At 37.6% G+C, this 16,428-nt stretch overlaps 1 protein-coding gene across 2 annotated transcripts in view; it reads left to right on the plus strand.

The window, feature by feature from the left end:
• The window catches only part of GIPC2 (GIPC PDZ domain containing family member 2), an 83,454-nt gene extending 80,533 nt beyond the window's left edge, over positions 1-2,921 (plus strand). For both annotated transcript variants that reach the window (XM_036026337.1, XM_028513461.2), the window contains one exon: positions 261-2,921. In XM_036026337.1, the coding sequence (XP_035882230.1) occupies positions 261-440 (180 nt within the window). In that variant the 3' untranslated portion in view covers positions 441-2,921. The remainder of the gene's footprint in view (positions 1-260) is intronic.
• The last annotated feature ends 13,507 nt before the right edge of the window (positions 2,922-16,428 follow it).

The raw sequence follows: 16,428 nt of genomic DNA on the forward strand, positions 1-16,428 counted from the left end.
GTTTCGCTGTACAGTAGGGCTCCAAGGTGGAGGAGAGGGCAAGGGTGGTGGCTACAAACCTGGGTGTAGTGGATGAATTGCTTAAAAAGATCTTTGCTACCTGATATGTGATGGAAAGCATCTTACCGTTTAAATTGGTAGTAGAAATATGTGATATCTATGCATGTTACTTCTAGAAAGTAATTTTTTATGGTGCTATTTCTCTCAGTCCTCTGATGCTGTCTCATATGCCAATAATTTTAAAAAATTATTTTTGGTAGCTTCCACGATATTTGAAGCTGGAAAGGACAAAAACAACCCAGATGAATTTGCTGTGGCAATTGACAAAACTCTTGGAGACTTTGCATTCCCGGATGAATTTGTCTTCGATGCCTGGGGAGCCATTGGTGATGCCAGACGAGGATGATCGTGATGTGGATGGTCCACCACTGGGGAAATGAACTGTTGTTCCTTTTTTTAAAGAAACCCTGTAAAACCTGCTTTTAGTCACTGTTATGGACTCTGGTTTGGTTTTATGTGTATGGAATACATTCTTTGAAATGATAGTTTTGATTTCTGGGTACTTTTTAATGCAGTTGAATGTGCAGTATGCTTAAGATAAATTACCTAAAACTTGATCAATTTTAATATTCAGTCAAGTTTATTTTTAAAGTAAGTTTTAGGGAGTATTTCTAGGTAGAGGATATTGATCCCCATTAATACTCATGTTTTGTTTTCCACATGTAAAGTTGATTGCAGTAGCTTTGTAGTTCTTTTGCAAAATCTTAAGATAGTGAAAATTAGGACTGGAGTATAATTTGCTTCATAGCATTTTCATTTTGTTATACTGGCTGGAACAGAATATGTTCAGGAAATGAAATGTGGATTATACCTACTATAGGTCTGGAAGAATTGTTTTAATTTTTAATCCACTGAGTAAGGGAAGAAACTATAGCCTGTTGATGTCTACGGTCTACTTTCACTGTGTAAAACAAGAACTGATTGACTTTTATTTTTTGACTTCTTTGAAAACTGCTTCTTAAAACCTGTCATTGAAATCCATTGTGGTGTGTAACTGTGTGTGGGTGTAGGAGAAGGGTGACAAAGTCAGATAGGGTAGAACTCACTTATACTTGATGTTTGTAAAAGAGTTCTTCAAATGTTATTTCTTTTTTCATCTGTACATACTTTTTGAAAGTTACTCATTATAAGCACTCCAGGGAAAAGCAGAACTTTTCTTTTGAAGGAGATTTACTCAGAAAATAAGTATGTTTGAGAGCACTTTTTGGGTAAAAGAGCAACACGTTTAAGCCCCCTAAACTTTAGAGCAGATACCTCCAGAAATGGCTTTCCCTCACGTGGAAGTAAAGGAGGAAGGGGGTATTGAGAACACATATTAGCCTATTATCTTCGAGTTCTAGCAGATGCTCTCTAAAACCTTACATTATTGAGAAAATTGAGGGCAAATGATTCTCTTATCACTTTTATTTGACATTTTACAGAAGTAAGACAAATGGAAACGAGTGGTTTCAACAAAGGTCATGTAATAAGGCAGAGCCTGGCGTGACCAGGCATTTTTCCGAAGTGCTAGAGGGAGAATGCTGTGTGCTGCCACGGGATCAGAAGTCACCTGCGAGGGGTGTGTTCTAGGGAATCAGAAGTTGTTTGCTTATGCTGGACTGATGTTTCCATGACTCTTGTTTTCTGCTGCAACTTAACTTTTGCTGTCATCCACTTCTCTTTCACATAAGTTCAATGCTGTGTAGCCGACACTTGGCTTCATTGATCCAAAACCTTCACAGAAGCTGTTTTAGTCACTTAACGTGTAACAAAAAGTAATGATAGAACATGGGTTGTCTTCTTGCTCTTGCCCATCCTTTGAAAACAGGATCTAGCTCAGGCTGTAGTCTGTTACTACTTGTTTTATGTTTTGTTTTTTTTTATGGAGGTCCCCAAATGCCTATTAATCTTAATATCGCCTGCCTTGGAAGGCTACATCCTAAAAAGAATTAATATTTTTAGGGACAAGAAAGTTACTGGATGACTTAGGAGGCCCATAGAGACATTTTAGTTTGGACAACAAAATAAATTTCTTGGCACGAGAAGTCCAGTTTGAAATGGTGAAGCATTATTTATTATTGACAGATCTCAGTTTCTTCTTCCTTTGTGGGCATGCCTGAAGATTGACGCTTGGTGCTGATGCTTTGTGATTTAGGGAATCCCTAACTCACAGAGTGAGTGTGCTCATCATGGTCTCTCTGTGACTGGTGTGTAAGGAACTGATGCCCGTGTACAGCGGTAACTGTAATTATCAGCATTAAATGGGCAGTTATCAATATTAAGGGCTTCAGCTGAGCACGTGCTTTAATACTAACAGATTTTTCCCTTCAAATGTGTTTATCTCTTACCTCTATTGCTAAACTGATAGCAAGGTCAGTTTCTTTACCTTGTCTCATTCCCTTACCTGAAAATATGTCTACTTGTGAACTTTGTGACTTTTGGTGACTCAGTGCACAAAAGGAGCACACTTTTTGTTGTCACAGTCTGATAGTGTGGGCTATCTGCTGTGACAATGAGGCGATTTACATATTTTTTAAAGCTTGCCATTTCATGGATATCACTAAACATTTTCAGAAGGCCTCTGCCATTTTCTCTTGTTCTGTAGTCCTTGCCCCCTACCCTACCTCTACCCTGGCCTAGTGGAGAATGATTATTTTATTCTTGGTTTCCTTCCATGCAAAACAGCATCTTTCAGTGGACACAGAGAACACTCTATGTTTTCTTCATGGCAGAGCATGTAGATGATGATTAGCATTAGGTTCAATGGGGCTTTGATTATAGCTTGGTCCTCATAAAATGTACAAATGATAGTTACAAATAGGTGCATTTGGGTTTTTGTGATGTTTCAAAAAATATATAGCTATATATGTTGTGCAACTCTTTTTTTAAAAAAGTGACAGACATTCTTTTTTCTAATTACTTTTTAAAAAATACTTAATTTATTTTTTAGAGAGAGGGGAAGGGAGAGAGAAAGAGAAGGAGAGAAGCATCAATGTGTGGTTGCTTCTGTCCTGCCCCCTACTGGGGATTTGGCCTGCAGCCCAGGCATGTACCCTGACTGGGAATCGATCTAGCAGCCCTTTGGTTTGCAGGCCAGCACTCAATCCATGGAGCCACATCAGCCAGGGCTGTTGTGCAACTCTTTAAGAATTCAATTATATAAGCAGTAATCAGCTAATTGCTTAGGGTTTCTATATATAACCTGTTTGGGGCTGCTATATCCAATATTGTGACTAAGTTGAGGTAATTAACTAAATAGTGATAACTGCATTTTTCCAAGTGATTTTTAAGTTGCAATATTTCCCCTGTAACTTTAATAAATGGATATTTGTCCAGTAAAGCATGCTTTAGGTAGATCCATGTTGTTGTTATAGACCTTCATGAAGCCTAGAGAGAGCCTTCCTGATAGGTCAGCTACTGCTGCCTCTCTAGCATAGCAGCAAAATGAATTTCATCTGTAAGTGATGTTTTCAAAATGATGGTTCTTAATTGAGCACAGTTATCCATCAAAGATAAAAAATTGATCATGTAATGACTCTCTTACTTTCTGATACATCTAAAAATATATGGGTGCCAATGGCATTACTATTATTCTGGTAGAAGTAGTAGGTTAGACGCTGTAAGTGCATAAGGAGAGAGAGATGCTTATAACTCCCAGTCCCAAATATTAGTGCTCTGTGTAAAATGCACATTTATTATCTTCTTGACATAAACTAAAAGAAGCATCAGAGTAATGACAAGTCCTTACACATATCATGGTTATAAAATGTTTCTAAGATTGTGAAGGGTACAAATGGCACAGCCTGTCCCTACCTATTACTTGCAAACCCAGTTCTAAGAAATGACTTATGGTTATTATTGGTTAGGAGGATCAAAATTGGATATGACATCTTTATTTTAATGGGAGACATTAAATCTCTTTAAGACTTAAACACAGCTATAAATGTTTTTGACGCTGTAATAGAAAAAGAAATTTAAAATGCTGAAAGATGATTTTAAGTAAATATTTAATATTTTTAACTGTGCTATGCAAAAGTGTTGGCTATATACAGATTAAATATTTCACTTTTTGTTTTGGAAAAAAGAAAGTTTTTCTCTTTTATACAATTCATAGCATCTACTTTAAAATGTTTTTTGAGATTGAACTTTAGAAATCTATTAAGCAATATGTGAAATTGTAAATTGTATTTTGATATTGTTTACAAATGTATTACTGTATTTCTACTTATAGATGTACACGTCTTCATGTATTGATCAAAAGTAAATTACTTGTAAAGCTACAATAATTTTATATTTCATATACTTAAAATGACTCCTTAAAATAAAAATCTTTTCACTAAAAATGTGATGAATGTTTTTATCATAAAAATCAAATAAATATTTGAGGTTTTAATTATTAGACCTTTTAGTTTTGCTTAAATAAATGAGGGGAATAATACATGTGATTTTTCAGGCCTTTATGTTTTTAACATATCTTTGGTATATTTTTTTCTGAGCTTATTTTGTACAAGGTATAACTTCCAAAGTCTTTTAAAATCCTCCAATTGTTGCTTTGATTCTGGGGAAATACATGAGATATGCACTGTCATGATATTTTAGGATAAACTGGTCATAGGCTCACTCTGTCATAAGATGGAGGTTTAGCCAGGGTGACATTTTCCCCTTTGTTCAACCAGTTTTAAGGCAGTAGTTTCCAAACAATAGTGTGGGTGACAGAAGATATATCAGCCCAGAGCTCTTAGGTAGTTTTGTATACCTTTGGATTCGTTATCTCTGTGATTTAGTTCAAAGGCCCTATCAGAGCTGCTACAAATATGTCTCCGTACAAATATCATGCTATACCATGTGTTTGGGGTGGGGTCCTGGAGTCTGCATTTTGACACATCCTCCAGATGATTCCAGTGGAAGTAAACTATGGACCTTCACTCTGTGGTTTCTGATGGTCCTGGCCTAGCATTAGAGTGGAATTATAGTTGTGACTTCCAGAACTGTAAACAAAGACCTAAGAGATATCTCTGATACAGTTAGATAAGTGGAAAAATGGGTGTAAAGTAGTATGGGCAAAAGCTGTATATGACTATGATTTATTTTAATTTTACTAAGTGGGTGATTTTCTAAATGTAATTTGGTATTCCAGAAGAATTTCTCTTAGAGAAATAGAGTTCCCAGAGATTTTCACCAATAATACATCTAATAAGAGGTTAATATTGAAAATTTATAAAGAACTCATATAACTCAACACCAAAAAACCCCCAAAGAATCTAATTTAAAAAATGGGCAGAGGACCAGAATAGATACTTCTCCAAAGAGGACATACAGATGACCAATAGACATGAAAAGATGCTCAACATCATTATCTTCAGAGAGATGCAAATTAAAGCCAAAATGAGATATCACTTTGCACCCATCAGAATGGCTATCATTAATAAATCAATAAACAAGTGGTGGTGAGGATGTGGAGTAAAGGGAACCTCATGCATTGTTGGTGGGAATGCAGACTGGTGCAGCCACTGTGGAAAACAATATGGAATTTCCTCAAATAGTTAAAAATGGAATTGCCTTATAACCCAGTGATTCCACTTTTGGGGAGGTATCTGAAGAACTCCAAAACACTAATTTAAAAGAATATATGCACCCCTATGTTTATTGCAGTGTTACTTACAATTACCAAGATACAGAAGCAACTGAAGTGTCTGTCAGTAAGATAGGGGATAAAAATGTGGTGGTACCTATATACAATGGAATATTACTCAACCATAAAAAGAATAAAATCTTACTATTTGTGAAAGCAAGGATGGACCTAGAGAGTATTACATTAAGTGAAATAAGTCAGAGAAAGACAAGTACCATATGACTTCACTTGTGAAATCTAAAGAACAAAATAAACAAACAAAATTGAAACAGAATCATAGACACAGAGAACATTCTGATAGCTTAGGGGTTAGCCTAAAGGAAGGGATTAGAGGAATGGGTGAAATGTGAAGAGATTAAGAAGTATAAATTCACAGATGCAAAATAGTCATGAGGATGTAAAGTACAGCATAGGGAATATAATCAATAATTTTGTAGTAAATATGCATGGTGCCAGGTGGGTACTGGAAATGTTGGGATGGAGCATTTTGTAGACCATATGATTGTCTAACCACTATACTGTGTACCTGAAACTAATGCAAAATAATATTGAATGTGATCTGTAATTGAAAAATAAAATTAAAAAAGAAAGAAATAGACTTCCTAGTTGGCACACTATGGATTAATCCATGTGATAGTTTTGCTTCAGTTTACATTCCATGTTTGATGCTTAATGTTGATATAATAAATATTGGCTATTTATTTTGTCCTTATGGAATATATGTTTTATCTTCTAGTTTTGTAGATGTAGGTTTCTAAAGAACATTTTTATCTTGAGAAGAATGGAATTGACATGCATAATGAGAAGACTGACTTCTCTCAGTCGAAGTAACTAAAGTGGGTGCTGTGGTTTTGACTAGGGAAAGGCTAGGTTTGTAAAAATTCTTCTTGAATTCTCCTTGTGTAGATGTTTTCTTAGCAAGGTCCCTTTATGTAGGGGTAGAGCGCCAAACATGATTTTTAAAATTACCTTATGTGTCATCTAAAGTATATGGGAGAAATAATGTTTATGAATAAAAATATTATAGATCCAATGAATTAATTTAGCATTGAGAAAATGGTTTCTCGAAAAGTTAGAATTCCTACCCCCTTATTGTTCAGATAGGTTATTATAAAAACAGCATAATTTGTTTTAATTTTAATTTTAATAGCTTTCCAGTGGAAAGTAAACAAATATAAAAGTGAAATAAATCAAAGACTTTGTTCTGCAAAAAAGATAACTTTTTCTTCTGAACTGGAAAAAATGAGAAAATAAAATCCTGCACATTTAAGGAATGGTGGAACAACCATGGCATACTTCAACATTGGGAGAAGGGCGACGGGAACATTGTAGCTGTCTTCCTCCAGTGTTCTTCCCTCCTCTCCACTTCTTTCCCTCCTAGTTTTTTTGATTCTACTCAACCTCCCTCTGTGGGGTCCCTCAGCCCTCAGCCCTGGGTCCCTGTCCATGCCCCCTACCCTGAATAGGTGACTCATCCATGCCCATGGTTTTAAACATCTTCATATTTTCAATGCCTAAATATTTATCTCCCGTTTGGATCTCTCTTCTGAGCTCTATACTTACATGTTCAATTACTTTCTTGACATCTCCGCTGGGTGTGTCAAAACTTTAACACCTCTGGGATTAAATGTTGGACTTTTATTTTTTAAAAATATATTTTATTGATTATGTGATTACAGTTGTTCCATTACTTCCCCCTTCACTCCCCTCCATCCTGCACACCCTCTCCCATCCATATCCCCCCCCTTTAGTCATGTCCATGTGTCATAAGTTCTTTAGCTTCTACATTTCCCATACTATTCTTGCCCTTCCCCTATTTTCAACCTACAATCTATGCTACTTATTCTCCCTACCTTTTCCCCCTCTCTCCTCCTCCCTCTCCCCTGTTGCTAACCCTCCATGTGATCTCCATTTCTGTGGTTCTGTTCCTGTTCTAGTTGTTTGCTTAGTTTCTTTTGGTTTTGCTTTAGGTGTGATTGTTAATAATTGTGAATTTGCTGTCCTTTTACTATACATGTTTTTTCTTTATCTTCTTTTCTTAGATAAGTCCCTTTAACATTTCATAAAATAAGGGCTTGTTGATGATGAACTCCTTTAACTTGACCTTATCTGAGAAGCACTTTATCTGCCCTTCCATTCTAAATGAAAGCTTTGCTGGATAGAGTAATCTGGGATGGAGGTCCTTGTCTTTCACGACTTGGAATATTTCTTTCCAGCCCCTTCTTGCCTGTAAGGTCTCTTTTGAGAAATCAGCTGACAGTCTGATGGGAACTCCTTTGTAGGTTACTGTCCCCGTATCTCTTGCTGCTTCTAGGATTCTCTCCTTCATTTTAATCTTGGGTAATGTAATTATGATGTGCCTTGGTGTGTTTCTTCTTGGGTTCAACTTCTTTGGGGCTCTCTGAGCTTCCTGGACTTCCTGGAAGTCTATTTCCTTAGCCAGAATGGGGAAGTTCTCCTTTATTATTTGTTCAAATACGTGTTCAATCCGTTGCTTTTCCTCTTCTCCTTCTGGTACCCCTATAATTCAGATGTTGGAACGTTTAAAGATGTCCCAGAGGTTTCTAAGCTTCTCTTCATTTTTTTGAATTCTTATTTTTTCATTCTTTCCTGTTTGGTTGCTTTTTTCTTCCTTCTGGTCCACTCTATTGTTTTGAGTCCCAGTTTCCCTCCCATCACTATTGGTTCTCCATGCATCTTCCTTCATCTCTTTTATGGTAACCTGCATTTTTTCATGTAATTTGTGCCTAAAATCAACCAATTCTGTGAGTTTCCTGATCACCAGTGTTTTGAACTGTGCATCTGACAGATTGGCTATCTCTTGGTCACTCAAAAGGATGAGCCCTGGGACATTGATCTGTTCTTCTGTTTGAGACATCTCTCTCTCTCTCTCTCCCTTTTTTTTCCCCCCCGGCCTGGTTGCTCCTGTTATGGTGAGGGGAGGAGCCTTAGGTGTTCACCGGGGCTGGGCACCCCAGTTGCTAGATTGTGACGTTGTATGTGAGGGCAGGGGGTGGGAGGGAACAATGGTGGTAGCTCCATTCTCCTGGAACCTCAGTCCCTTCCCTGGGATCCTGGGCTGCGTGCTCTGCCCTGGTCCACAATTGCCGCCTCACTGGGTCTGTCAGCTGCCTCTCGCATACCCAGGGTCCACCAGCTGTGATCTTGCGCACCCTGGATGCCTTATGCGCTCCCAGTTGCCTTATGCGCCCACTGCTCTCTGCGTGCTGCGACCCGCGCTGCAACCCGCATGCCCAGCTGCTCCTCTCCGTTGCTCCTACCGGTCTGGATGAACGGGTCTACTTCAACTTCTTGGCTGTCCAACTTCCATTCAGATAAATTCTCTGTCAGTTCTGGGTGTTATTCTGCCTCTCAATTGTTGTTGTCCTAATCTTGGTTGTGCGTGGAGGTACACCTATGCATTCACCTATGCCTCCATCTTGCCGGAAGTCTGAGATTACTTTCAAATGTTGGACTTTTCTTAAAAGCCTTATATCCTCAATTTTTTTTCTGACAGGAAGTGACATCATAAATCACCTCATTGATGCTTCACCTACTGTGTCTAATTCAGCAGCAAGTCCTTTTTATTGTCTCCCTAAAAATGTCTCCCAACTATATCCACTTCTTTCCACTGTCATTTGTGTGCTTCACACCTCACTTCTCACCAGGGCTGCTGCCACAGGCTCTGCATTGCTCTCCCTTCTTTCATTCCCGCCCTCCTCCAATTTATATTTACATGGTAATGAGAGTGCTCTACAGATGTTTATTGAAGGACATGAGTGTTCAGCTTTCTTTAAAATGAAAATGCCTGTGTCTCATTTTTTCTTCTCTAGAAGGGTTTGACAGTAAGCTCTAATTGGTCTTTTAGGGAAGGGGCACTAGTTTTAGGATGATTTAGCTTCTATTGTACTAATGGGCTCATAGAGTCTACTGTGAAAGAATTAGGAGGAAGGAGGAGGAAAGAGGAAGAACTTTCACAGGTATGGACTAAAGGCTGTGAAGTGTGTGTGTTGGCAAGGAGGGGAGAGAGATTATCTTTAGAGTCCCACACAGAGGAGGGTTGTGCCTTATTTCCCTGTAGGCACATTGTGGCTAGATGGAGTTTTCAGACACACAGGAACCAAGGCCTTCTCAAGATTCCTGATCTCATTATGGCACAGAGACAGTAAAACTCACAGTGAGGGATGGTGTTTGACCACCCAAGACCCTTGTGGAAGCTTGAGTCATTGACCAGAGCCTGTCAGCTGTCCTGGAACCAGCACTTCCCACCCCCTGCTTGTTTCTGTTGTCAGTGCTTGGTGAGAATTTGTCTGTCAGCAGTCTTGCCTGTTATTGTCCAGGAGTGTCACCCCATCAGCCCAAACCACTGCCTTATTTCAGTGGCTGCTCCCAGGCTCTTTTGTGCAATGAGATAACCTACATAAATACAGCTTAGGAAAGAGAAGTGGTCCCTTGGATATCTGGTGGAGTAGGGGAAAACTTTGCTCTCTACTTGGGAGGTTGAATTGAACTAGTACAAGACCCCTGACTGGGACATGGGCAAATGACCCTTTGTGTTTTTTGTTAATGGAATCACATCACTCTTTTCCAAGCTCCTTACAGTGGCTTCCAAAACCCTGCACACCTCATTTCCATGCTCCTCCTAGCTCTGTGCTCTGTTTACATTGAACTTTCTTTTCGCTTCTGAGCTCTTACCTTTCTCAGAGCGTTTTCACGTGCTATTTTTTTTCTGTCTTGAATACTCTTCCTCCTATTTGAATGATCAGGTCCTTGTCATCTTTCAATTATTAGTTTAAATATGACTTGTTTGCAAAAGCCTTTGTGACCATCTCCAACCCTTATTGTATTGCTTGGTATTTCCACCTAACAAATCATTATTTGTAATTATTTTATTAGTTTTTATTCTGTATTCCCCACTTGAATATCGGCTTCTTGGGAGTAGGAGTGTTTGTGTCTTTCTTACTACCATCTCCCCAGCACAGAGCCTGGGACACATTAAGCACTAAGAAAATAATTATTGATGAGGAACTTCAACAAACATTTGTCATGTCTACTGTGTACACAGTTAGTTGCAGGACCACCTCACCTAATCCTCAGCAACCTCTGAGGTGGGTAATGATTATCCCCATTTTAGAGATGAAGAAACAAGCCCAGAAAAATTGAATAACCTGCTCTAAGGCATGTACATGGTTAGTGGCAGAGACAGAATTTGAATTCCGTTTTGAGTTTAAGTCTGAAATCTCTTCAAAATCGATCCTGTTAATACTTTACCAGAGCAATGTTCTGAGTCACTCAGCTGAAGAATGTTGTGGAGGGGATTAAAACAGGGTGGGAGATTCAGTTAACTGCTCTCCTCAAGCTGAGTAAAGGGAACAGCTCGGCAAGGTCAGGCCAACAAGTCACCTTAAATGGCTAAGTGACAAATTTTAGGTTAGAAACCATATGCTGAAGGATTTCAATGGTTCTTTTGGTTAAAAAATATATAATTGGTGGTAATAATTGTCTGGATTTAAAAAAAATTGCAGCCACTGGTGTAATAATTTTTTTCTAGATTTAAGAAAAAAATTTAAGAAAAGAAAAATTCTGACAATTTTTGTTTTGAGAATGAATACTGCCTTAAGAAACCCTTCAAAGCTTCTGGTTAAAGTGATTTCATAATTTAATTGTTTTGACTTGGGCTGTGGGTATTTTGTTTCTGGAGTCATTATTGGTTAGCTTATGGTTCAGAAAACTATTAAGCAACAATTGCTGTGTTCTTTAATTTTTTTTTAATAGTGTGAAGCAAATTTTAAAAAGTAGCAGCTTGTTATCAAATACTCTGTGTGTCATTTACTGTTTGAAAGTATCATTAGCATTTGATGTTTCATGGACCACGGAATCTCATCATTAAACATTTTTAAGCCTTTAGAGTTCTTAGGACCATTGAGTTCTGAGAAATGAATTGGGAAGTGATACTCCCTGAGAAGGCCCATTTCTCGACAAAACTAATATATATTCTGAAAGGGTGAGTTTATAGAGGTGATTGTAAATTCTCTGGATATATCCCTCCTCAGCTCTTTTCTATAAATAGGTGTGGTCGGTTTTAACATATTAACTTGTGAGTTGATGAATAGGGAATATTTGTGAGGCTTCCCTCAATATTAAACCCACAATCATCTTATTTGTAACTGTAGAATTTAAAGATCGGGTTCAATCATGTTCCTTGCCAGAGAATCAAATACTCATTGTAATCGTGACATGGTTTTGAATTCCTATTTAAATGACGTCTAGAGAAATTCTGAAGTAAGAAGTTGCACTGACTGAAATAGAGATACGTGACATTTTCAAGGGCGGTTATTCCAAAATTCTGCAAAGTGTGTCTTTGGTCTCTTTTTTGACTTTTTTTGATAAAAATTGTTAATCACCTTGGTTTAATCTTTTTTATTTTGGTTTAATTTTTTAAAATAAATTAATTAGCTTCCAGAAAGTTTCCTCCAGGTGACCTAATTCACTGGTTAGAAGGAGACACCCCAACTCCCAACTACCTTGTCATGCAATATGACAGAAGTGAATTCCCTAGGCAATTAAAAAAAAATCTACCTTGGTAGCATTGCCTGTCCTGGCTGCTACCTCGTCTATCAGAACCTGAATGCAAGCTAGGTATTTTTTATATTCTTATGTCTGTTCTGACTGGTCCAGTCTCATTTTGAGCTCATCTGTGATCCCATTGAGAATAGCCCCTTCACAGCTAAAATGTCTTTGGTACCCAGATAGCTTCTCCTAGAATCTTGAGGATTATCTCATGTGGTCTTGGTGAGTATTCAGAGCAAATAACTAATTCTACAAAACCAACTAAGGTTGCTCTAGGCTTGAGCGGCAGAGAAATGACTGAACACTGAAGTGCTCAGAGGTGATTATGGTTAATATCCTGTGAAAGTTACAGATGGCTTCATACCAAGCATAAAATTAAATAGGTGAATTAAAAATTTTAAAGCCTCATTCTGACTTCAAAACTTTTAAATCAGTTTTAAGCAAGCAGTTAATTTTGAACTTATTTGTCCTTTGCTTGAATACATAAAACAAGTTTAGCTTCTTTGCATTTAGTAATTAACATTATGTGGATAATATGGATTCATATGTTGCTGTTTCAACAGCTGTCACTTGAAATAATTTCTCTTCTCTGATGTTTTTCACATTTAAGTAATTTCCCAACCCTTTTGAGGCTTTGTACTTATAGAACATTTTCCTTTTATTTATTATACATTAGGTCTATAATCACCTGATGTTACTTGAGAGAATTATTAGCTATAGTTAAATGACATTTATTAGAAAGAAGAGTTTTCAAAGTTGGAATTGTAATATTTTTCCTATAATTATAACATACAACTGTTTCCTTATAGACTGTACTTGTCAATTTAGGTCCAGGGTCTATATGAATGAGTTCTTGTGATGGTATGAGGTAGAGCTGCCTGTAAGAGAAGCAGCTGAATCACAAATCAACACTATCGATTCCAAATGTTTTCTCTGAGCTTTATAACTGCTCATAGTATAATAGAGGCTCACAGAGAACAGCAGAGATGTAAAAGTCAGTGGAAAAGTGAATCAGTGGCTTCTAGAGAACTTCCCTTTCCTAGACCTGAAAGGCTCTGCTTCATTAATCTTATTTTGAATGTCCAAATTTTTCATGTTGCTTTAATAAGGATCTCGTAATCTCTGGAGCTTAGTAATTGGTTTCAGGAATAGCATGGACAATTAGATGATAAATGTTGGACATTAAACTATTGTTAAATCTCTTAACATAGCTGATCCGTGGCTCATTTTTGCACTACTGTTTATTTTCTCTGCCTACAGTATTTTATTAGGTGTGGCAAGTTTCTCCTAGTTGGAACCAATTATCCCAACCAAATTCTGGACTTGGATTTCAGCAGCCTGTGAGAGACCATGTCTCCAGATTGACGATCACAGGAGTCTCTCTTTATGTACCTCATTTTCTGCAGATCTGGAGGATTATGTGTCATCTCTTTGAGAGCACAACTAATTTCCACTTCAAGCAGCAGTCACAGTTGCTCAAAGAGTGTGTCTCTCCTGATTGATGATCTGGGACTCTCATTGTCCCTGGGCCACTCTAGGCTGAATTTTATAAAGATCATCTTATTAGTCAGAATTCAGTTATGGAGAACAGAATCTGCTGCAGCTGTTTTAAGCAGAAAGTGATGTATTATGTATAGATTATTACATAGGTCCCAGAATTGTCCAAAGGACTCAAGAGATGACTCTAAGTTGAGGAGGCAGGCCCACCAGGATGAATTCCCAAGGTCTCACTGTCCATTTCAGTTACCATGGTCAGAAAGCTGCTTCTGCTGAATTAGTACAGACTCTGAGACCAATACTTCTTCTCTGTCTGCACCAGCACAAATGATGCTACATGCCCTGCCTCTCTCCCAATTAACTCCGTTCTGAATTCAAGTCTTGAGTGCATGTGATTGGCAGAACCTAAATCGTATCCAGAACCCCTAGCTACCAGGAAACTTGGAGGAGGGGGGAAATTTATGGCCACTATAGTATCAGAAGGAATACACAAGGAAATTGGAATCCATGTTGAGCATGGCAGTCCACAATATTTGCTACTAAAATAGTCTACATTTAAGTCAGACAAACCAACTTCCCTAATTCATAAAAATTCATCCTGCCTTTTTTGGCATGCTGCATAGTAATCAGCTAGACAGACATGTTTATTTGGATCAGTAAACCATTCTTTCCTTTATCAATGCTGCCATGCTTCTACTTTTAAATAAAATCAGTAGTTTAATCAATAAGAAATAGCTAACATCTTTTATTGAGGCTTATGTGTATGTTTGTCAAATATTGAACATAAGATGAAACAGTACCACCCAAGCTGACCCCATTGCCTTCAGACAAAATCATTGACATTAGAGAATTTTATTCTCAAGGACATGATGTAAAGGTGAGAATCGTAGGTTAGGCATTTAGTTGCGTGGTGTGAGGCAGCTTGCTGGTCCACTCCTTTCTCTGCATTTCTCTTTGGTGATATGGTGTGCATCAGGGCTGCTTTTAGTTTGGGACTCCGTGAGTGGACAACCGTACACTGTGTTTTTGTTTCATTTATACTTACTTACCTGACTAGGGAATTGAAATGCTCTAATTCTCTTACTTTTCCTTTTTAAAAAATCCTTTCTTCCTATACAAGTGGTGGTTCACTTGAAATGATTTTATTTGGCTTGCTTCATTATTATAGAATATCTTAGTGCAAAGGATATAGCCAAATTACATTAGGGAACTAGTAGGCTATTAATTGGTCTAAATGAGTAAATGGCTTTTTTGCTTCCCTCTGGTCCATGCTGCTAAAGCATCTTCTCAATGAATTACATATTTACTTTCCAAATTGGATTTTACAAGCAATGCTAAATGGTAGTGATATTTTCCTTTATTTGTGCTAAGAACTGATCTAAGTGAATGCGTAATTTTCCTTTAATTATTTCAGTCATTAACTCTTAATTAGTACAACTCCATCCCTGATAATTTGGTTGCTGGGGCACTAGTTCAGCCATTCTCATAATAGGTATTTTCACTTTTGTTTTAAAAATTATAGATAATTAATGTTTATAGATTTTAACAATATAAAATCTGGGTAGTAAAACTGTGGGCGACTTGTGTATTTTTTCTTCCTTGCTTTCTTCCTTGTGCCTTTATCTATTTTCCAGCTCCTTTACCATGATTGTATATTATTTCTATACTCAGCAAGGAACCTCATTCAAAATGAAAACAGTGGGTATATAAAAATGTAGGCATGAAGGAGATAGTAAAATTGATAATGTTTATGAAAAAGATTGACTAGACAATTTTATACGACTAACATTGTCCTCTAAAATCTTTGATTTAAATTTAATTTTTTTTTCACTTTCTATTTAGTCCCTTAAACGTTGAAAAACAAATTTTTTAAATATATTTTATTGATTATGCTATTACAGTTGTGCCATTACCCCCCACCCCCCTTCATTCACCTCCACCCTGCACACCCTCTCCCACACACATTCCCTCCCTTTAGTTCATGTCCATGGGCCATAAGTTCTTTAGCTTGTACATTTCCCATACTATTCTTTCCCTCCCCATGTCTATTTTCGACCTACCATCTATGCTACTTATTCTCCATACCTTTTCCCCCTCTCTCCTCCTCCCACTCCCCTGTTGCTAACCCTCTATGTGATCTCCATTTCTGTGGCTCTGCTCCTGTTCTAGTTGTTTGCTTAGTTTCTTTTTGTTTTTGTTTTTTTTTTAGGTGTGGTTGTTAATAATTGTGAGTTTGCTGTCATTTAACTATACATTTTTTATCTTCTTGTTCTTATATAAGTCCCTTTAACATTTCATATAATAAGGGCTTGGTGATGATGAACTCCTTTAACTTGACCTTATCTGGGAAGCGCTTTATCTGCCCTTCCATTCTAAATGAAAGCTTTGCTGGATAGAGCAATCTTGGATGTAGGTCTTTGCCTTTCATGACTTGGAATACTTCTTTCCAGCCCCTTCTGGCCTGTAAGGTCTCTTTTGAGAAATCAGCTGACAGTCTGATGGGAACTCCTTTGTAGGTTACTGTCTCCTTATCTCTTGCTGCTTCTAGGATTCTCTCCTTCATTTTAATCTTGGGTAATGTAATTATGATGTGCTTTGGTGTGTTCCTTCTTGGGTCCAACTTCTTAGGGACTCTCTGAGCTTCCTGGACTTCCTGGACATCTATTTCCTTAGCCAGAATGGGGAAGTTC

This window comes from Phyllostomus discolor, chromosome 5, assembly GCF_004126475.2.
Source record: "Phyllostomus discolor isolate MPI-MPIP mPhyDis1 chromosome 5, mPhyDis1.pri.v3, whole genome shotgun sequence".
NCBI classification, from domain to species: domain Eukaryota; kingdom Metazoa; phylum Chordata; class Mammalia; order Chiroptera; family Phyllostomidae; genus Phyllostomus; species Phyllostomus discolor.